The following is a 22,081-nucleotide window of genomic DNA, read 5'->3' on the forward strand; positions in this document are numbered from 1 at the left end:
CAGAAAAATACCAGCTCATCAGTACAACACTGCATGGTTTCCTTTTTGACATGAAAACAGAGTACTTTGATATACTAGCATATGTGTATGTACACTCACATCCATATACACACCTGCTGACTACTGAGACCCTCTGGCATGGGGGAGAGTTGTGGTGGAGGGTGCTTCAACTCACACACAGACACATCCATGTAACCTGCATCATCCTTTTCCTCGCCTGCACCATCAAACACAATCGCTTTATTCACAGAGAATGAAACACTCAGGAATCTGCTGATTGTTAGCTTTGTTATAGCTTTCACAGGACAACTGCAGTTTTAATTGCCACTCCTTTTTATTTTTACATTCCTGCAAAGTCACTTGTAATAGATTTTATGCCACCACAACTTAATATTTACATAAAATACATTTTATTTCTAAAATATAAACATGCTGTGCTCAACAGTAGCTTTCTCGTTGCAAGCGTTTAGCAAATTCACATTATTCTTACAAGGCCTCCATTTGGGTATTATTTGGCTTCTGATAATTTTGGTGGATTTCAGCTAGGCTGTCTCCTAATATGCTAATATGCCTGGCCATGCAGTCATGGCCAGGCATATAAACAATCCCTAAATGGCTCTAAATGTCTGCACATTTAATAACGTATGCAAAGGCGACAAAAAAATCTGCAGTTTTGAAGCTGAAAGTGACCACGAATTGTATTTCTACAAACTAAACATACAGGGTGAACATATTAATCTGAGTTACAGTTTCTGTACCTGTGGAGTCTTTTCTCTGCAGGAATGACACTTTGCGAATCATGGCTAATTTAGTTTTTTCTAAACCGCCCTTGGTACCATTCTTCGCTGCTTTCATCAACTGCTGCACCTGGAAATGCAGTGTAAGGCAAGCACAGGTGTATAACAATGTGGCCGTAGAAGAGAAAGTGTAACAAATCCCATTTTGCAAAAATGTTATTTTAGTAGTTTTGTTGTTGTTTAAATAAAATCAAGCTTCATGGGTATCACATTGTTCTCTTGGTTGAACTCAAGTGAGGTAATTTAAGGTAATCAGACTGAACACCTTAAAATAGCCAGAAGAAGAAAGGTTTACCTCAAACTAAAAGAATGAAAAAAAGGAATAAAAAGAGGAGAACAGGAAAGAAACAGTAGGAGTGATTTATTTCTATCGAAGTCCTACCTTAGCGTCACAGCTGTGTCTGATGTCAGCAATATGAGGTGTACCAAGACGCACTGCCAGCTCTTTCCTGGTGAGAGCATAACGCTCCTTTAGCCTCAGCACATCTACAGGAAGCTTAATCCCAGGAACAAAAATAAAAGTATCATCATATATTGAGGCCAGGAGTTCACTAAATTATCATGATATTTATTTGGTAGGTCTAAACCTAACCATTTCCGATAAGGCAGAAGATGAGGGACATGCGTGTCAGAAAAACAACTTGTTCATTAGCTGTAGTACGTGGTTATGCCATCAGGTGTAGCCTCTTATTACTCTGCCAAGGAGGTGGAGCCTCGGCAGAGTTATGTGATGATCAGCGTTCGTTTGTCGGTCAGTCTGTCTGTACGTTTGTCTGTCTGTCTTTGTCTCTGTTAGCAACATTACTCAAAAACGGATAAATGGATTTGGATGAAATTTTCAGGGAAGGTCAGAAATGACACAAGGACCAATTGATTAGATTTTGGCAGTGGTGTGGTTTATAGTCTGGATCCACAATTTTTTTGAAAGATTTCAGCTGTCAGAAATGATGCAACAACTGAGTACCCTTGTTGGAGTGCTGCGCTCTCTGAGTGCTTTTCTAGTTATTTAATGCAGTGGAAGACGGTATACTCTAATAACCTAAGGAGGGGCTCAATCAGACTATGGGCTGATTTGTGTTGGCAAGCAGAGAGCATTGTGGCAGTTCAGCTAGCAATGCGCCACCACGACTAAGACAAAGTCTTCCAATCACAGCTCCATTAGTTAAGTTGACCCAGAGTCTACAGAGGACATGTTTCTCAAGCCAAGTGGCAGATGTCATATGTCCGTATTTAAAAATAGCACGTCCAGCATATAGAAGGATGTCTACTGTACTTGATTCGTTTTCACGATTAATCAATGATGGACTGATACTGCTGCCATTTATTACTTCAGAAAGTAGTTCAAAATGTGCATTCCTTGTTTGCATATACACTACCAGTCAAAAGTTTGGACACACCTCATTCAGTGCTTTTTATTTATTTGTATTATTTTCTACATTGTAGATTAATACTGAAGATTAACACTTTTTTGTTAACAACATAATTGCATCTGTATTCTTTTATAGTTTTGATGTCTTAAGTATTAATCTACAATGTAGAAAATAATAAAATAAAAAAACACTGAATGAGAGGGTGTGTCCAAATTTTTGACTAGTAGTGTAACTGTTATAGAATTACAGAACTGTAGGTTTTTTTTTATTAGTAATTATTAAAAATATTGTAACAATAAATGGCTAATAATAGATTATTTCGATAAAATTATTTGAAAGACTATTAGTTGGAAAATCATGATTTTTCTTTTTGCCCTGTACAATATTTTTAAGGCTCCTGTTGGTGCCAATCACAGTGTCCTAGGGTGAAAACTAAAGGTTTTATAGATGGGGAATATCGGACAGAAACGTTAACAGTTTTGATCAAATCACCATCGTATAACTGGTTTGTATTATTTTATCACAGCAGGGTTGTACCATTCAAGACCACATGTACACACGTGGACAAAATTGTTGGTACCCCTCGGTTAATGAAAGAAAAACCCACAATGGTCACAGAAAAAACTTGAATCTGAAAAAAGTAATAATAAATAAAAATTCTATGAAAATTAACCAATGAAAATCAGACATTGCTTTTGAACCGTGGTTTAAAAGCAAACTAAAATGGCTACCACAGAAATGTGCAGCGCCATGCAGTACCCTCTGGTATGTGCCTAGTTGGTCAGGGGTTCATCTTACAGCAAGATAAGGACCCAAAACAAGTCTAAGCTATGCCAGAACTACCTTACAAAAAAAGAACAATATGGTAAACTTGAAAACATGGAGTGGTCAGCAAAGTCTCCAGACTTAAACCCCATAGAGCTGGTTTGGGATGAACTGGAGAGAAGAGTGAAAGCAAAGCAGCCTACAAGTGCCACACATTTATGGGAACTTCTGCAACAGAGTTGGGAAGAACTTTCTGAAGAGTATTTGATTTCCATTGTGGAAAGAATGCCATGACTATTTTCTTAACTTCATTTGTTTATTTGTTCTATGCTTTCATTTCAGAGTACAATGAGACATTAACATGCATAATTTATAAATACAAAAAACTGAATAAAAGCTGCAAGCAGCGTTGAATGGGTCCTCGCACATTCAAGCATGTCGGGACATGGTGCACGTCGAGGTGTGGCGTATGTTGGAGTGTGACATAAAAGTGAAGGTGGGGAGATGCAGCTGACCAATTTCAAAGATTATATCACAAAATTTCTATAAACGGTACGTGCGAACACAGACTATTTTTTATATTTTTTAGAGTTACAATGTGCTTCATAAGGAGGCAAAATGACACAGGCAAGTCTTAGAAAAATACTAAAGCTCAGACTGGTGTTTTAAAAAGAGGACAAAATATACTGAAGCCAGTGTAAAGAGGCTGAAACATACTGGGAGCCAAAATAAGAAGACTAAAACATGTCACACATGGGATGCCCGCAGGATGGCTTAGCAAAGTGTAAAAATTAAAGAGAAGACATTAACTGTAAATTGTAAATTTGCAAAACTAGACCTTGACAAGTTGTTTTGATCATAAAGTAAAACACTAGATTGTTCAGGTCCCGATAGCTGTGACTAAATTTTTTGCGCCTTTGTAGATACACTGTCAACTGCAATGCACAATGTGTAAATGAGCAACTGAGGCAAAATATTGTTGAAATTGAACCTATTTTTCTTAAGAACTGTCAGGATGATCATAATGTTTTGTAAAAAGATAGTTAATTAAATGTGATCATTTTCAGAATGTACTTTTTTGAGAGGGAGGAGAGAGGAGGGAGGAGGGAGGAGATTTGACCCTCCGAAGGGGGGCCTGACAGAAAAAGTTTGACAAAATGCTGTTTGGCAAACTCTAAGTTGGCTAGTATTTAGGGCTGGACCCGAATATCCGAATATTCAGTCGTGACGGTGGAATCTGAATATTTATTTGGAGATATGAATATCCCCCCACCCCACCCCCACCCACCCCCCACCCCACCCGAATGTTTTCACATCTTGTGCATGAGCATCTCCCTCCCTTCCTAAACTATGGCCCCACAGGTGGACTTCAGTCAGGTTCATCGAGAGTTGCAGCCCTAGTTCTAGGTACATCTTAAATATGTAAAAAGCTGTTCACTCCGCTCTGGTCATGTTCCATCCACTCTCAAAACAGCGCTGATCAAACCACATCTCAAAAAACACAACCTTAATCCTCGAGACCTGGCCAGCTACAGACCTATCTCAAACCTTCCATTCCTTTTGAAGGTTCTGGAGAAGGTTGTAGCTGGCCAGCTCCACGATCATTTATCCACATACTCACTATACGAGAAATTCCAGTCTGGTTTCCGTTTAGCTCACAGTACAGAGACAGCCCTGGTCAGGGTCACCAATGACCTTTTGGTGGCCTCTGACCAGGGCTCTCCATCACTTCTCATCCTCCTGGACTTAACAGCTGCCTCTGATACAGTTGATCACAACATCCTTCTCCACCGACTACAATACAATATTGGTCTGTCCAGTACTGTGCTAGACTGGTTCAAATCATTCCTGGCAGGTAGAACTGAGTATGTGGTCCTGGAGGATGCCAAGTCAAGACCCCACTTTGTCACCTGTGGGGTCCCTCAGGGGTCTGTCCTTGGCCTCACCCTCTTCAACATCTACATGCTCCCCCTGGGCCACATCATTGGCAAGCATGGAATGTCCTTTCACTGCTATGCCGATGATACTCAGCTCTACCTGCACACTGACCCCACTTCCACTTCAGCACCATCAGCCCTGATAGCCTGCCTGGAGGAGACAAAGGCATGGTTAGCAGAAAACTTCCTTCAACTGAATGCTTCTAAGACTGAAGCCATTCTCATAGGGACCCCTCACCAGCTCAAATCCTCTCCCATCTCTGCTATCTCACTCTCTGATTTCTCCATTCCTCTCTCTTCCTCTGTAAGAAATTTGGGAGTCATCTTTGACCCACATTTGTCATTTGAACACCACATACAAAATCTCTGTAAAATCTCATTTTTTCATCTAAAAAACATCTCAAAACTTCGTCCCACTCTCTCCCCCTCCGATGCTGAGAAGCTGGTTCATGCCTTTGTCTCCTCCAGGCTGGACTACTGCAATGCCCTCCTCGTCGGGATCCCAGCAAAAAGCCTCCTAAAGCTTCAACACGTGCAAAACACCGCCGCTAGGATCCTGACGAGGACGCCCAAACACGCTCACATCACACCTGTCCTCCGTAACCTCCACTGGCTTCCAATCGCAAAACGCATCCAGTACAAAATCTGTCTGCTTGTCTACCAGTGTATACATGGACATGCCCCGGACTACCTTTCAGAACTCCTAACCCTTCGCACCATCTCCAGACAACTTCGATCCACTAATACCAACCTTCTGTGCACTCCAAGATCCAACCTGAGAACAATGGGCGACAGAGCGTTCCAGACAGCTGCTCCTGAACTGTGGAACACATTACCACCACCCCTGAGGGCCCCACAGTCCCTGGAGTCATTTAAGAAAGGGCTGAAGACATTCTTATTTAAGCTCTAACATATTTACCGTTTCTAAAGTGTTTCTTTTAAATGCATTGTAGCACTTTGAGATTTTATATGTAAAGTGCATTATAAATTAAAGGTATTATTTATTATTATTATTATTATTATAAAGCAACAAGGATGCAACTGACCATGACAAATGAAGATGATGAAGATGGAATCTATTGTGAAAGTGAGGCTTCTACAAATAATATCACATTGTTCAAACCTGAACACTGAATCCTAGTGCATATGTAGTGTACATTAGAATGGCAGTTACCATTACCCATGAAACTTTTTCACTTTTATCTCACCTCCCATGGATGTTTAAACCTGACTCGACCGAATTATGTATGTTCAGAGAATGACACTATATACATGTGCTTCTCTGAGCTCACCTGAAATCTCATTGTAATTAATATACTTATAGTTTTAGAAGACAAAGCACCTACCTTATCTATCTGTGAAGCTCTTCCTTACCGACAAATCCCTCCTCTGTCATAATCATCATACAACTTTCAACTTATTCAAGATACTGAGAGATATTCTCAACTAACAAACCTTTTATTTGTGATTACTACTCAAATTAAGTTATTTTTAAAACACTAACATGAGCTGTGTGGGGAACGTCAACCGTAGCACATGGCGGCAGAAGCAGAAGACAGAAGTGCTGACAGGGCGAGGGACTGCCAGAAATAACTCACTTCCTCTTATCATAAATCCGCTTTCCTTCACATTGAACATGAATTTTTTAAACTAGCAGGAGTGATTCTCCACAAAAGTCTTTTTTGGGTTGAACCAGTATTGAAGATTTAAAGTAAATATTCACAGACCAGTACACTTATCTGTAAAATCACCTGTAGTGATAAACTTACAGAGAATAATATACATATACACTCAGCAGTTCCTCTCAGCTCTGCTGAATATTTTGCCATCTTTCACTTCATGGTTTTGGTTTGACAGGCAGTAGTCACACTGTCTTGTTTCAGTCTCAGTGTAAAAATATACCAATGTTGTGTCCACAGCTTGTTCTGCTGCGTCCACGTAGCCAAGTAGTAAATGGGTTATTTTGTGTTCTTTTGCAATCATGCTTATTATTTGTTCAATAATATATTAATTAAACTATAATAATCTTAAGAGACAATATGGTTTTTAGTTAGTGCTTAATGGTCTCAGAGTCTTTCAGCTGTAAAGCCCTTTGCAAACTTGTCTGTGCAGGTTCTCAGTTATCAAAGTCATGGTAATCCTAATAGCCTAAGTAAAAACCAAAGAAACTTCTCTTTTTGGCACAAAAATGCCACCCATTGTGGCCAAACACTACATGGAGGAAGTGGAAATCAGAGCACTGAGTCTCCCAGCAACTTCTTTAGGTATGTGGACAAAACCTGGGTCAAAATCAAAGCCCAAGAACAACCAGTTGTTTGACTCCCAACACTCATTGGAATTTAAGCAAGAGGTAATCAGAACTCTACAGCACCAGACTATGGATGTTCCTGTCACACAACACACTGATGCACTTCAGATCCAGCAGCACTCTGAGACACAAACTGGTTCACCCTAAGGATAAAACACCCACACACAAACTAGGCAACACTGTTCATGTAGCCAAATGCAATGAAAAGTGAACAGAGCAATACATAGTTGAAACTAAACAACAGCTCCACAAGCACATGGCTCAACACAGGAGAGTAGTTTCTCAGGACAAGACTCAGCAGTCTGCCCGAATCTGAAGAATAAATGACACTGGACTGAGAACACAGATGGTTTGAAAGAGGAGTGAAGTAAGCCATCTACGTTAATTTGGAACAGCCATCTCTAAACAGAAAGTTTCATCAAAACCATAAAGCGAAGTCAAATTACTTTTTCTAAAGCTCTTAAGACCTGCTTTTTTCAAAGATATGACAAAACAGATGCTGTCAAATTTTGATTATATTTCACACAAATCAATGTTTTCAGCATATGTACAGTTCTGAAGCTGAAGCTTCATATGTGTATATATGGGTCAATATATAATTGAGGGACTTGTGAAGTCCATGGGATATATCTTGCATCCATTTTTATTAAAAGTAAAAAAAAGCAATGTTTTTCATGTTCATTATGATCATAATAATGATCCATAATTATTTATTATGTAAACAATCACTTATTAATAAAAAATAACTGGAAATCATTAAAATGTCAACTAAATAACTGTCTGAGATTAATAACAACCACGTTCTAATTAGCTAAACAATAATAAAATGAGCTTATTCAAAAATTGTTTTGTGTTCTTTTTATTAAGTTGAGATTATCATAACAGATATGATATATATCTGAGATGTACATTGTGAAAAAACCCTACTTCATAGCTACAGAAGTTGGAATGTTTGTTCCCGTCTATTTTATTTGTTCATTTACATTATTTTACTAAACTGGCTGCACTGGGAACACAGCAAAATTCTGTTAGTTTAACCGAGCAAAATGTAAGGTGGAATGCAAAGAACCACGAAGTCCTGGGCATATTTTCATTTGAGTACTTGGAAAGGAATGGTCATTCTTTAATTCAATTTAAAGTAAAAGACTGAGGAAGTCTTTACCTCTCTTTTGTATTTACTTATATTTTCTTCTGTGTTTTGAATGTCATGTTTAATTTGAAGCTATTGCATTTGGAGGAGAGAAGGGGAGAAAAAAGAAAAAAAAACTCAGCCATTATGTATCAGCTGTATGCAGAATGTATGTTACAATGTTCAATAAAAAGAAATTTTTAAAAAAGAAAGATAGCATCACTCTCAATCTTGCGCTTTGTAACATGTCTTTGAAAAAACACTGTATAAACAAAGGCATTACTGCAGTCTGTAAATCACTACCAGTGAAGTATTTTGAGGACAGGACATAATGTGTAAGTTATTCATATTTTAAAAACAAGTTACCTTGCTGCTGTGCCCTGGATGAACAGTCTCACTGTCAGACATCTCATCGTAGCTCTCAAACTCACTGGAGCTCCAGCTGTTGAAGCCACAGTGACTAGGTCCCTGGATGTCTTCATAGATGTCATCCACATCTATGTACAGAAGAGAAAATACCATACTGTGGTATGTTTCACATATTACAACTAATAACTGAAATTCCTCATTTTTGTTCAATCTAAGAAAACTGTGTTCACAATTTTTAATACTATGTGGTGGTTTGTAGGAGTTCAGTTCTTCCTCAGGTCGACTCTTTTATCCTTATGATTTTTCATAAAGGGAAAAATAATAAGGCTGTAAAGTGTTTGGGAGGCTTACCTTCCACTAGGTGGTGTAGGTTCTCAGCAGGCACGTCATCATAGATTACCTCTGGGACACTGGCCCTGCCATCCGGGATGCAGGTCACTGTACTCTGGTTGACTGGTGTATCTGCAGCAAGTGTGTGATGTTCACTCTGGGGACAGACTGAAGAGGAGATCTCAATGTCCTGTGGTGGTCTACATGTATGTATTGAGATGCTGGACTCATGTGGACTACCTTTTGGCATTAAAGAAGACTTTCCTAGAAAACAATAAAGCCATTGGTTTAAGTACCACAGTTTTAAAGTACCATTCCAGTGTTTGTGAATCACTGTTGTGATGGTCGTCCACTTGGACACCAGGTGTGCCTGGTCAGGAGCTGAGGGCCGTCAGCTGATTGAGCCACACCTGGAATCAAGTGGTTCAAACTGCATAAAACCTCCATCACTTCCAGCGTCCGGCTCTCTCTCTCTGACATGAAGCTCCTTCCTTCTGGAGCTCCAGCAGCCTGGTTTGGGTTTCGGTTTGTGGTCTTTACTGCACCTTGTTGGCTTGGTTTGTGTTACAATGAAACCTTCTTTTAGTCTCCACACTGTTGTTGTCTCCCTGTTTTGTTGCAGCTTCAGATCCAAGTTGTAACACTGTTAGCAAAAATCCTGCACACTTTACATTATGCTGATTGTTGTTTTTAGATTTGGTTGCCATTGATAATCATTCACTTCAACAGCAGTAGTATATAATGTAAAAACTGCACTTGTTAAAGTCTAGGTTCAGTGACTTGCCAGCTAAAGACTAGATTATAAGCTCATTCTTCTGATCAGTGTTAACCTGATCAGACTATTTACAGCTATTCCAATGTTACTGATGGTCTTTTGCCTGTATGGTGTGTGAGTTGTCAACCGTTCTGTCCACTAAACCATGTTAAGACTGCTGTTAAGACACACAAAAAATAATAATCAGAGAAAAACAATACTACACTGGCAGGTAACAAATGTTAGAGTGACTACAATACTTTTCTGACTAATAGTAACTTCCAGTGAAACCATTTTATGCACAGTTAAAGTATGTGTCGACTAAATCACTGAAATCCCTGCAAGACCTGTGGGGTAGGTCATGTACTTTCACTTTTACCTATATGAGAAATGTATGTGAGCGTTTGATTTGATTCCTCCTGGTCATGTTCACTTAATTTTGCTGCTGCTGATGCAACTATTTCAAATTAACCACTTTCACTGCTTTAATGACCATAATCCACCGACTCTCAACCAGTCTTTTATCTTTCAGTTGTGAAAACACTACCTACTGTTTCATTAACAGCAGGTCAACATCAAGCAAAAAGCAAAGTGGTGTGATTGTCATTGAGGTGTTAATGTAAATCATGTTATGGAAATATAGATTTTGTTGGATTGAACATATTTTCCACGACAGTGCTGTAGATTTTGATCGCTATACACATTTTGTGATACACTGTATTACTAGACTGGATCATTATCAAGGACGTTGCTGCATAAGCATCCCTTGTGTTTCTTCTTCATTTTCATCTTGCCATGTCAATCAAAATGATGCAGCATTGATTTTCTTAGGCCACAAACTTTTCTTATCTCCTCCAAATTTTGGTACAGATCATTAATAGACCAAGCCTCACAAAAGTTAACAGAGGAATTGATATGTTGCAGCGATATTGCATTTAATCCAAAACCTTTCAAAAGCTTTTAGTGGTGATAAACATCGTCAAGTATTTGCCAAATTTGGCAAAAATGATCATCAGAGAAACTCTCATTAAAGTTTTCAGATGAATTCTTTTTTTTCAGAATCACTTGTCACATACAATAAAAGGAATTTGGCAACGAAGCTGTCAAATAAGGAGTGGGGGCATCTCTAAGTAATACTTTAATGTGTTAACACCAAACTTGGTGTATGGACTAGGAGGTGGAAACATACAGTCATGGAAAAAATTATTAGACTACTTCAATTTCTTATTCATTTTAATGCCTGGTACAAGTAAAGGTACATTTGTTTGGACAAATAACAACAAAAATAGCTCATAAGAGTTTAATGTAAGAGCTGATATCTAGCCATTTGCCATGGTTTTCTTGATAATAACCAGAATCACTGAAGTTCTTACACACGATAGCTATGGCATTGTTCTGCGAAAAAAAGTGCTTTTAGGCATTCCATGTTTTCTTTTCTGTCTGTTTTAGTCACATGATACACACAGGAGTTAGTACTTGATTGCATAACCATTGTTTTTGATGTCTGCAGCCACGTGTCTTGGCATGCTCTCCACCAGCTTCTGACATTGGTCTGCTGTGTCACAACAGCCCATTCCTGTTGCACAAATTCAAACAAATTTGCTTTGTTATTGGGCTTGTGGTTCTCCATTTTGCGTTTGATGATTTTCCAGAGTTTTCAATTGAATTTAGATCTGGTGATTGAGCTGGCTGAGGCATGGTGCTAATGTTCTGGTTCTCCGTCCAGGCTTTATATGACCTTGCCGTGTGGCAAGGGGCATTGTCTTTTTGGAAAATCCAGTCATTCTAGGCAAGAAAGAGTTTTCCAGCTGATAGAAGAAGACTGTTTTCAAGAGTAGCCCTGTACATGACCTGGTTCATTCACCCTTCACACAACTGCATTTGCCCTGTTCCACCCATACTGAAACAACCCCAAATCTTCACTGATCCACCCCCATGTTTTACTGTAGGGGCAAGACAATCTGGTTTGTAGGCTTCTTCAGGCTTACTCCTAACTAGTAAGTTGGCTGGAGTGGGTATCAACTGAAAATTGGATTCATCACTGAAGAGAATCTTAGCCCAATCATCAACAGTCCAATCCTTGTGATCCCCAGCAAACACTAACTGGGCTTTGTTATATCTTTAATTCATGGAGACAGTCATTTATGTTGCTTACATTTAGTTAAAAGGCTAAAATGGGTTTCTAGGTTAACGACATTTAAGCTAATGTTTCAACTGTTTGACAGTTACTTCTACTAACCACTAGGTGGCAGTGTGCATCTGTTGATCTTTTGAAATTACAGTTCTATCTGCTGAAAAGCAGTGTCGAAAAGGTGATGTATATGTACCTGAGAATGTAACAGTACTTAATGTAATAAACCAGAAGAGTACGCCATGCTATCCTGTTGTAATGCGTCATTTGTTCAGGCGATGTCTGGCCATCCTTTTCAGAAGTTACAGCTGAGTTCCCACAGGCTTTCCTCAAACTTTTGTTGATGAAGGGCCAGCTTCAAGAACTCTGTGTCAAACTGTCCTTGCCGAACAAGTCACATTTCTCGACAGTGCCCACTCATTTTTAAGGTCCCTGGAGGTCTGACGACAATTCTTGACACAGGAACGGATTAGTGCACGGTCATCTCTTGGAGTAGAAAAGTGTTTCCTGCCACGACCAACTAGCATTTAGTTAGTTGGGGATTCTAACATGAATCTTTAAAAGTGGTTTAATAAACAGCCTAAGTGCATATACATTCCCTTCTTTCTTGAGTCTGTTTGTGTATGGAAAATGAAATGCGATTAAAAAGGAAACAGATTTAATCGTGAGTAATCAAAATTAATTCACACAATCCTGTGATTAATCAGATTTGCACATTTTAATCGTTTGACAGTACTACTATTTTCACAGTAGCTAGGTCTATGCTAACAGCTAGCAACTAAGTTAGATGTCAGCCACAAATTACCCTGAAAGAGAGTCTGGAAAACAGTAACTAATAATGCTTTAAGATATGGACTGTAGTGGGTAATAAAAGTGATAAAACAGTGACAGATTAAGACAATAGAGAAGAACAGCAGACGTGACTGCACAAGACGAACTGATCAATCTCAGTAGATCTCACATAAACAGTGGAGAGCATCCTAATTTAATCACTCCTATTTCTTTTTATAGCCACGCTTTTTATTGAAGAAGCCTAGTAATGAATGACAGGTTCCCTGATATCACTGTTAAAACAGTACAATTAATATACAGAGGTTCCAAATATCAGTTATCGGCCTTTCTTAAATATCAATGACAAACTTGTTCTAAAAAGTGTGGTTGCAAACTGTAATTTTATGTTATGGTACAGCCTTTGTGTACATTTGATGAAAGGGCTATTCTTCATATTATGCCATTGTTCTTTGTGGTAAGGACCAGGCAGCATCTGTGCTTTTTTCACAGAAGGGGAAGGATTGCATTAATATGACTGAAAGCATGTTTTCAAGAACATGTCAGTACAAAAGATTAAACAGTAAACTTAGACCAGAGTTTGTGTTTTTTCTTCCACAATCCAAGATCATACATTGTTGGATTTAGCAGAACACCAAGTTCTCACAGTGAGACTGATCTATTCTCTAATAAAAGCTTTACTGCCTTCAGGGGACATTACTAAATTCATCACATGGGAAATCACAGACGAACCGACTTAACATACATTACTGTGACCTTGCTGGATTCATAGTAAATTACTATTAAGACAGTAGAAATCCATAAGGAAAAGCTTACAGATTTGGAACTGTGAGGTTAGGTACGTGAAGGGTAATTAGCTACCACTGAAGCTAACAGCTAGGTGAAACTTGATGTGTTTCACTGGAAGCAGGAAATTCCCTTTGACAAACAATTATATCACAACTGTGTATTTGGCATTATTGGGACTTAATACAAAACTACGGAGCCTGGCTGAAAGACAGAAACCTTCTTTTGTTACAAGCTAGCGACTAGCACATCTAACACCACAGGAAGGCTGTGTACCTTTGCTTAATCGCAGAGTGAGCTCTGAAACCACACTGAGCCACTCCTTGGCTCGATGTGATGTCTGGCCTGTCCGAATGCGTGCAAAGACAAAAAGATCCTCACTTAGGTGAGCATTATGGATACATAAGTTTCAGAGCTGGCTTTATTTCTTACCTTCGTAAACACTGCTTGGTTTCCAGAAACTCTCTGACTCTCTGGTTACTCCCAAATCAGAGGAGGTTGAACGTCTGCAACAGACATATAAAGGTCAATCAAAGGACTTTGCACATTTATCACTTTATGACATCCACAGTGGCAGTCAGCTGATTCTCTGACAAAGGCTCTTCTCATAGTTTCACAAGAATGTCAGGACACAGGGGGGTTTGAACCCAGAGTGCAGGCAATCAGGAGGCAAAACAGATTCGATACTAGGGAATTTATTTAAGAAAACACAAGACACTGGTTGAGTAGGCCAACATAAACCAAATTCTATACAGAAAACAATGAATTTAACTAAAACTAAACAGAGCTCTAAGCTAATCAAGACTAATGAACAAAACTGGCCACAACGTGGGCTAGAACCAAAACTTTAACAAAACAGCTAGACTCACAGTCCATCAAGTCCAACTGGGGGGGTCGCAGACAGGTCCTAAAGCTGGTAGTCTAATGGTGGCGCACGCCGGGACTGCCGATGTGCAGCGGAGACAGGCGCCTGCGGGAGAGCAGCGGGGACAAGGCGGCTGCAGGGGTGCAGCGACAGGGAGCCAAGGCAAGGACAGAGGTGTGTCCAATCGGCTGGGATTGTCTGCTGGCCGGGGGCGTAGAATCGAGGAGGGAAGGACCATGACAGTACACCCCCCTCTATGTGCACCTCCTGGCATACAACTGGGCTGGTCAGGGCGCTGGCAGAGAATCCCTGATGAGGGGGGTTCCCTGGGTAGGCAGAGGTCAGGCAGGAAGGACCGCTCCGGAGGGCGGCCCGGGGGCTGGACAGGCTGGAGGAACCGCTCCGGGGGCCTCTTGAGAGGCCGGCAGCGGACAGGACGGGGACCCTCTGGAGGCCGGCGGCTGACAGGACGGGGATCCTCTGGAGGCCGGCGGCTGACAGGACGGGGACCTTCTGGAGGCTGGCGGCTGACAGGACGGGGACCCTCTGGAGGCCGGACTGGAAACCGGGAGCTGGCACGACGGGGACCCTCGGGAGGCCGGACTGGGAATCGGCGGTGGGAACGACGAGGACCCTCGGGAGGCCGGACTGGGAGCCGGCGGCTGGCACGATGGGGACCCTCGGGAGGCCAGACTGGGAACCGGCGGCTGGAACGACGGGGACCCCCGGGAGGCCGGACTGGGAACCGGCGGCGTCGGGACCCCTCTGGATGCCGGACTGGGGACCGGCAGCGGCGGGACCCCTCTGGAGGCTGGACTGGGGACCCCTCTGGAGGCCGGACTGGAGGCCAGACTTGGAACCGGTGGTGGCGGGCCCCATCTGGAGGCCAGGCTGGGAACCGGCAGCGGCGGGCCCCCTCTGGAGGCCGGGCTGGAGGCCGGACTGGGAACCGGCAGCGGCAGGCCCCCTCTGGAGGCCATTCTGGGAACCGGCAGCGGGGGACCCCCTCTGGAGGCCGGGCTGGAGGCCGGACTGGGAACCGGCAGTGGCGGGGCTGGGCTGGAGGCCGGGCTGGAGGCCGGACTGGGGACCCCTCCGGGGGCCGAGCTCCAAGGCAGGAACTGAGGCGGCACTAGGCCCCTCCAAGGCAGGAAGTGGTGAGGCGGTGTCAAGCCTCTCCAAGACTGGAGGCAAGGCGGCGTCAAGCCCCTCCCAGACAGGAGGTGATCTGAACACCTCAATCAAACTCGGAGATAGTGCCTCTGCAACGCAGGGGGGTGGCGAGGTCATGGCGCCAAGAGGTGGCGGTGTTCGGCGCTTCGAGCCACGCCTTCTGCGTGAGGGCTTCCCCATAGCTGGCTCAACTGAAGGCAGGTCAGTAAACTCAGGTAGGTGCTAGGTGGCTGGGGGCTGGTTAGTTCCGGAGCAGGTTTCTGGGCGGCGTGCTGGCGTCCCACAGAAACAGCTGCATCCCTAACCTCAGGTCTAACGGCTTTCTTCCACTCAGCCAGTAAGCAAAATAAACCATTTAAGTAATCATATGATTCGTTATCCTCAAAAAAAACGTCCATAGAGGAGACAGAAGACAGGGGCTGACTAGGGCTCGATTGAGTGTCTGCTGGGTTCAAGTGTAGCTGGTTCATTCTGTCAGGATGCAGGGGGGTTTGAACCCAGAGTGCAGGCAATCAGGAGGCAAAACAGATTCGATACTAGGGACTTTATTTAAGAAAACACAAGACACTGGTTGAGCAGACCAACGTAAACCAAACCCTACAGAAAACAACAAATTTAACTAAAACTAAATAGAGCTCTAAACTAATCAAGACTAATGAACAAAACTGGCCACAACGTGGGCTAGAACCAAAACTTTAACAAAACGGCTAGACTCACAGTCCATCAAGTCCAACCGGGGGGGGGGTCGCAGACAGGTCCTAAAGCCGGTAGTCTAATGGCGGCACACGCCGGTACTGCTGACGTGCAGCGGAGACAGGCGCCTGCAGGAGAGCAGCGGGGACAGGCGGCTGCAGGAGTGCAGTAGAGACAAGGCGGCTGCAGGGGTGCAGCGACAGGGAGCCGAGGCAAGGACAGAGTGGGGATGCTCCGGGAACGAGCCAGGCAGGACTGAGCAGGCGGGGGGGAGTCCAGAGCCAAAGCGAACCTGGGCAAAGCGGCTGGCAGGGAGCCAGCAGAGGCAATGAATCAGCGGCGGCTGGTGGGTCGAGTCAGGCTTTAACTGCCGCTGATGAGTGATCGGACACAGCTGCGCTCTATCCGCAGCTGTGTCCAATTGGCCGGGATTGTCCGCTGGCTGGGGGTGTAGAACCGAGGAGGGAGGGAATATGACAAAGAACATATCAAACATTAAATATGTTGAGCTCAATAGATAAGAGACAGTGCAATAAAGTGTTTTCGTCCCCATCACCTGAACAGAAGAAATATAAAAAAACAAAAAATTTAATTTTAGCCGCATCAAAATTCTTAATCACGAAGTGACTGTCACAATCTTATGACAATAAGTGAGTGACACTGATGTTAATGAAACAGTTGATTAAACTTAAGCTTTACCAAATTTAATACAATAGCAATGAAGCACTACAATGCTACATTCATTGTAGTCATATCACCGGGCATCCGGTCCATTTAAATTTTTGGCCAAGTGTGCCACAGTCTGTGACCTATTGATGGCAGAAAAACTCCATCCCAGTACTGGGAGCGCTCAGTTGGAAAGCATTAAAGCTTGAAAATAATGCTGGTAAGTGGGCCCTGAGTTAACTTTCATAATAAGACAGTTCACTCGGATCAATCAGAGACAGATGACAACTACAATTATGACCTTGCAGCTGTATGCCTCTGCCAGTCAGTGCAGTTGCAGGTCGTATACGTCTCATATGGTCACACTGTAGTCTTGGCTCTCTGACTCTGACTCGATGAGATGTTCCCTCACCACTGACGGTTTCTTCAAGACAATCAATATTGTCTCAGGCTACAGTTGTGAATACATGATGATGGATGTTAGCTGGTAGGGCAATGTCACTCCCTGAAGTTGTAAATTTCTGAAGACACAAAGCAATATCGATCTCTTCCATCTTCGAATAAGACACACTGTGACCAAGTTGATTGAGAATGTTTATCAATACTACATTACTTTTCTGGGAAATGGAACCAGTCTATTTCAAGGAGAGTGACAGGAACAAAGTAAAGGCATTGCAAAAAGAGCTTAAGAGGAACGTTGAGGAGGGGAATGAGGCTGAGGCAAGATGGTGTGAACCATGCAGGGTCTCCAATGAGGAAAGTCACTGGCTTAGAGTGGAAGTGTGGACCACTGCCGGATAGAGACTAGGACCTGGCTGATGGCATGAATGTCTTCTGTAAGACGGAGTCGACATCACCCCATCTTCTCAGCTCCCTGTAGTGCTCATGCCCCCGTCCTCCAGCTCGACCATCTCCTCCCACCTTCCTCCTCCAACCCAAACTTCTACCGCCATCCTCTCAAGCTTACTCCTCTCACATCCTCATCAGCTCTGGTGCCCTCTGCCAGCTCAGTCCTACCTTCCCTCACTCCTCCCTCTCTGGCTTAATCTCATTTCCCTTCCCCCAGCTCGTCCACTGTCTCATCCTTAACAATCCAGCCATTTTAGGTGAAAGGGGAACTGGATAAACTGAAACAGGCCAAAGCAGCTGGTCCTGATGGTATCAGCCCCAGACTACTGAAGACCCGCTCCACTCAGCTGTGTGATATCCTCACATACCTGTTCAGCCTCAGCCAGAATCTGCAGAAGATTTCCACACTGTGGAAAACATCCTGCATAGTCCCTGTCCCCAAGAGGAGACATCGTACTGACTCCTGTGACTACAGACCTGTAGCTCTCACTCCTCACATCATGAAGACACTTGAGACATTGGTCCTTTTCTATCCAAGACCCAGAGTGAGGACAAACAAGGATCCACTGCAGTTCGCCTATCAGGCCAGCATTGGTGTGGATGATGTCCTCATCTACATGCTGCAGAGGACTATGGACATTTGGATATTGTAGATGCGACTGTGAGGATTATGTTTTTTGATTTTTCAAGTGCCTTCAAAGCTGGCACTACTTGCTGAGAAGATGAGGATGATGCAGGTGGAGTCAGCACTGGTCTCCTGGTTCATGGACTATCTGACCTGCAGACCACAGTATGTTTGACTGCAGAACTGTGTGTCCAACAAAATCCTCTGCAGTACAGGGGCCCCACAAGGAACTGTCCTGTCCTCTTTCCTCTTCACAATATACACATCTGACTTCCAATATAACTCAGACAGCTGCTTTCTTCAGAAATATTCTGATGACAACGCAGTTGGCAGCTGTATCAGAGGAGGATGTGAGGAGGAGTACAGGGAGATGATCAGGGACTTTATTGGCTGGTGGAACCTCAATCACTGTATACTGAACACTTCCAAAATCAAAGAAATGGTGATTGACTTCAGGAGGAAGAAGTCCACACCGGAACTGGTCACCATTTTTGGCACAAAGGTGGAGGTCTCCAGCTATTGGTACCTGGGAGTACAGCTAGACGACAAGCTGGCCTGGTCCAGATACATGGAGGCAGTGTACAAGAAGAACAGTTTACTTCCTGCAAAAGTTAAAGTCTTTTAAATATGCAGGCCTCTTCTATGTACATTTTACCAGACTGTGGTGGCCAGTGCTTTATTCTTTGGGGTTGTATGTTGGGGGGAGGGACCTCGCTCCAGGGACAGAAACCGGCTGAATAAGCTGATTAAGAAGGCAAGCTTCATAACTAGTGTTGAGCTAGAATCAGTACAACAGGTGGCTGGGGGGAGAAGGCTAAGGAAACTGAACTCTATTATGAACAATGCTTCTCACCCACTACACAATCTGGAGGTGTTTCGGCAGAGCACCTTCAGCCACAGACTCATCCCCCCTCAGTGCAGGTCTGAGCACTGCAGGAAGTCATTCCTACCAGCTGCAATCAGGCTTTTCAATTCACAGTAATTAACATTAATATTCTAACTTAAGAGTTATATGCTGTGTATATATTTTTAACTTGTATAATTTTTCTAACTTATATGCTATGTATATGGTCATACTGATGACTATTAGTGTTGGTGTTCTGTCGGGTTTGTGGGTTGTCTGCGTGTTAACAGGCTACTGTTACTGTTATAAAGTATTATTCTCTTCTCTTCTATTCTATTTGATTACATTCTATAATCAATTCTGTCATAACGTACCCCTCTGGTGGCTCTCTGAGGTCCATATCTGGCAAAAAAAGATAAAAACGTTACAATGCAATCTACAAGCAAAAAACCTTCATTTGATATCCTGAATCTACAGCACTCATGTACATGTTGCATTCACCTGAGCAGTAGCAGTGGCCCAGTAGAGAAATTTGGTCCTCCTGGCCTATACTGGTTGTTCCATTCATGTCCTGCCTTCTTGTCTGTTGGGCTGTGTTTGTCTTGGCATAAATGTTTGACGTTACTGCATCTGCGGTCAAGTCGCTTCTCAATGCAATAATTTCAGGAGCTCCAATGTCATCATTGTCATCAAACTGAAAGGTCTCCCCCTGCTCATCTTCATCCTCATCATCTTCTATGTGTGATGCCCCATTAGATATAGACACTGAGGAAAGGAAAAGATGGTTTTTAGAATAACATTTAAATATAATTTTTTATAGCTTTACCAGTTACACAGAGAGAGCATTTTAATTTTTTTAAATGGCCTGTTGACCCATCAAGGCAATCCATTTTGATCCTATAAAACTGTTTCTCAGCAGAAAAATCCCACTATCCTAACAGATGTGTGTTTTTAGGTGTCTTTATATTCTGCTGATGTCATCCTAATGCCCTAATGCAGTTGTAACACAAAAATACACAAAAATGCCTATGTGGGACATTAAAATTTAAAAAAAATATTTGCATAGTTTAAAAAAATGATAAAAACTTTGTTATATTTGGATAACCATGTTGCAACTCCAGAACTGTTTCTATTTTAATTATGCTATTTAGCAATACATTTGTTTTAGTGATTGTCATACCTGCTCCATCAATTAAGAAAGTTCAACCAAAATAACTTTCTTTTCATATGGGTGACCAAATATTTCAGCTTAAAAAGTGTTATGTATGTTTTATGTAGCATTACTGTAACATGCAACTAAATGTGATCCAGAAAATATCGCTAGTAGACTTCTGCGTCATCAGTGTTGGTAATGTGTGCTCAAAGATGGATTTTTTTTTCATATTTCACACATAATAGACTATTTCATCTGCTTGTCCAAGATTGTGGGTTGATGGGCACTCTTTTATTTTTTTTAATATCCTGGAAAGTAATTAATCATTCAAAAATTGTCCTAATAATCTGATGATTTGAGATAGAACAACCTAATAGTTGTAGGTGTAAGGAGAAAACCCACATAAACATATTAGAAATGAGGGACAAGCTGATCAGACAGGGCTGAGATGATAATCCTGTTAAGATATGAAGACATCTTTGCAGTAAGAAGAAAGTACTACTTCTTAGCCACTGTGTAAAAAGTAACAAAGGCTCAGCTCGTGTGTCAATTGTAACAAAACAATTTGGAAAAGCTGCATTTTTGTCTTTCCATCTGGCCTCAGAGTCACTACTCACACATTCAATTCACCAGCTGATCCCAGTATGCTTAATATATGTTTCCTGACACCTGAGAAACAATTGACTGATCAAAACTTTGTAGGTGGGATTAAGAATATGGATGCAATTTTCTGCAAACTGTTGCGAGCAAAAAACACCCTTTAGAAATCCTGACACGTACATGTCCACAAAAATGCAACAAGAGTGAATGAGATCAACATTGCTCTACAGGGTAGGTTGTAAAAACCTCACCTGCTCCTAGCAACTGCTTATGGAGCTTATGTGTCAAACTAAAATCATGTTGGTGGTACTAACATCACTTGTTACAGACTGGTTAGTGAAATTCAAACAAAAATACTATCCACCTCCCTGTATGATTCTTAGTGATATCTGTTAAATCTGACTGGGGTTTTTGTCGAGGCTGACTTACACAAAAAAAAGCCTGGATATGTTAAACTTCTTTCATAGTATATCCCTCTGGACAAAGCAAAGCTAGCTTTCCTCCTATTTGCAATTGTTATGCTATGCTAAATAGCTGTTTTATGCTGGATATGCTGGTTTCAAACCAAACTCTTTTAGTAATCTTCACTATATGCAGTATAACAACAGCATTCTAATAAAGTATGCAGCAGGTTAATTACCAATATGCAGTATGTCTAAATACAGCCACTCAAGTGCTTAAAGAATCACATTGTAGGGTGTCAGGTTATACCTGCCGTATGTTAGCCAGCTGATAAAACAAGGTCTTCAATATTATTTTAAAAAACAAAACAGTGAATTGCCATTTTTGTTATATCTCAGTATACACTGACAAACTAGTGCCATAGCTTTCCATTTAGCATGACAAGCATTAAACTGCCTAAGCAGGTGTTCTTGCATTTTTACTGGTGGAACCAAACTGATACTGTGGGTGGGGACAAGACATGTCTTTGGATTTAACACTTCTCTGCACATTTGGATTCATCTCAGTACTGCTGGGTTGAACTATAGAGTGTATCAGTGGGTAGACTAAACTATGAAAATATCAGACTAACACTCTCATTTATTGCAAGATAATACAGTATGTTGATGATGATGTTGACCAGTGCCTAACCAGGCAGCACAGAAAACAGCATCCACTGAAACAGTGGATTAGACACTTAAAGCAGT

General features: G+C 42.0%; 1 protein-coding gene across 3 annotated transcripts in view; it reads right to left on the minus strand.

Annotated features, from left to right (window-relative positions):
• LOC111566109 (rho guanine nucleotide exchange factor 10-like protein) overlaps positions 1-22,081 on the minus strand; it is a 67,344-nt gene that overhangs the window by 39,582 nt on the left and 5,681 nt on the right. For 2 of the 3 annotated variants that reach the window (XM_055012921.1, XM_055012920.1), the window contains exons 3-11: positions 19,682-19,945; positions 19,555-19,582; positions 13,898-13,971; positions 13,742-13,810; positions 9,027-9,173; positions 8,673-8,803; positions 1,180-1,293; positions 759-867; positions 114-217 (exon numbers count right to left, since the gene is read on the minus strand). In XM_055012921.1, coding sequence (XP_054868896.1) covers positions 114-217; positions 759-867; positions 1,180-1,293; positions 8,673-8,803; positions 9,027-9,173; positions 13,742-13,810; positions 13,898-13,971; positions 19,555-19,582; positions 19,682-19,945 — 1,040 coding nt within the window. The remainder of the gene's footprint in view (positions 1-113; positions 218-758; positions 868-1,179; positions 1,294-8,672; positions 8,804-9,026; positions 9,174-13,741; positions 13,811-13,897; positions 13,972-19,554; positions 19,583-19,681; positions 19,946-22,081) is intronic. The other variant, XM_023266513.3, reaches the window with a different exon arrangement.

This window comes from Amphiprion ocellaris, chromosome 8 (assembly GCF_022539595.1).
Source record: "Amphiprion ocellaris isolate individual 3 ecotype Okinawa chromosome 8, ASM2253959v1, whole genome shotgun sequence".
Taxonomy (NCBI): domain Eukaryota; kingdom Metazoa; phylum Chordata; class Actinopteri; family Pomacentridae; genus Amphiprion; species Amphiprion ocellaris.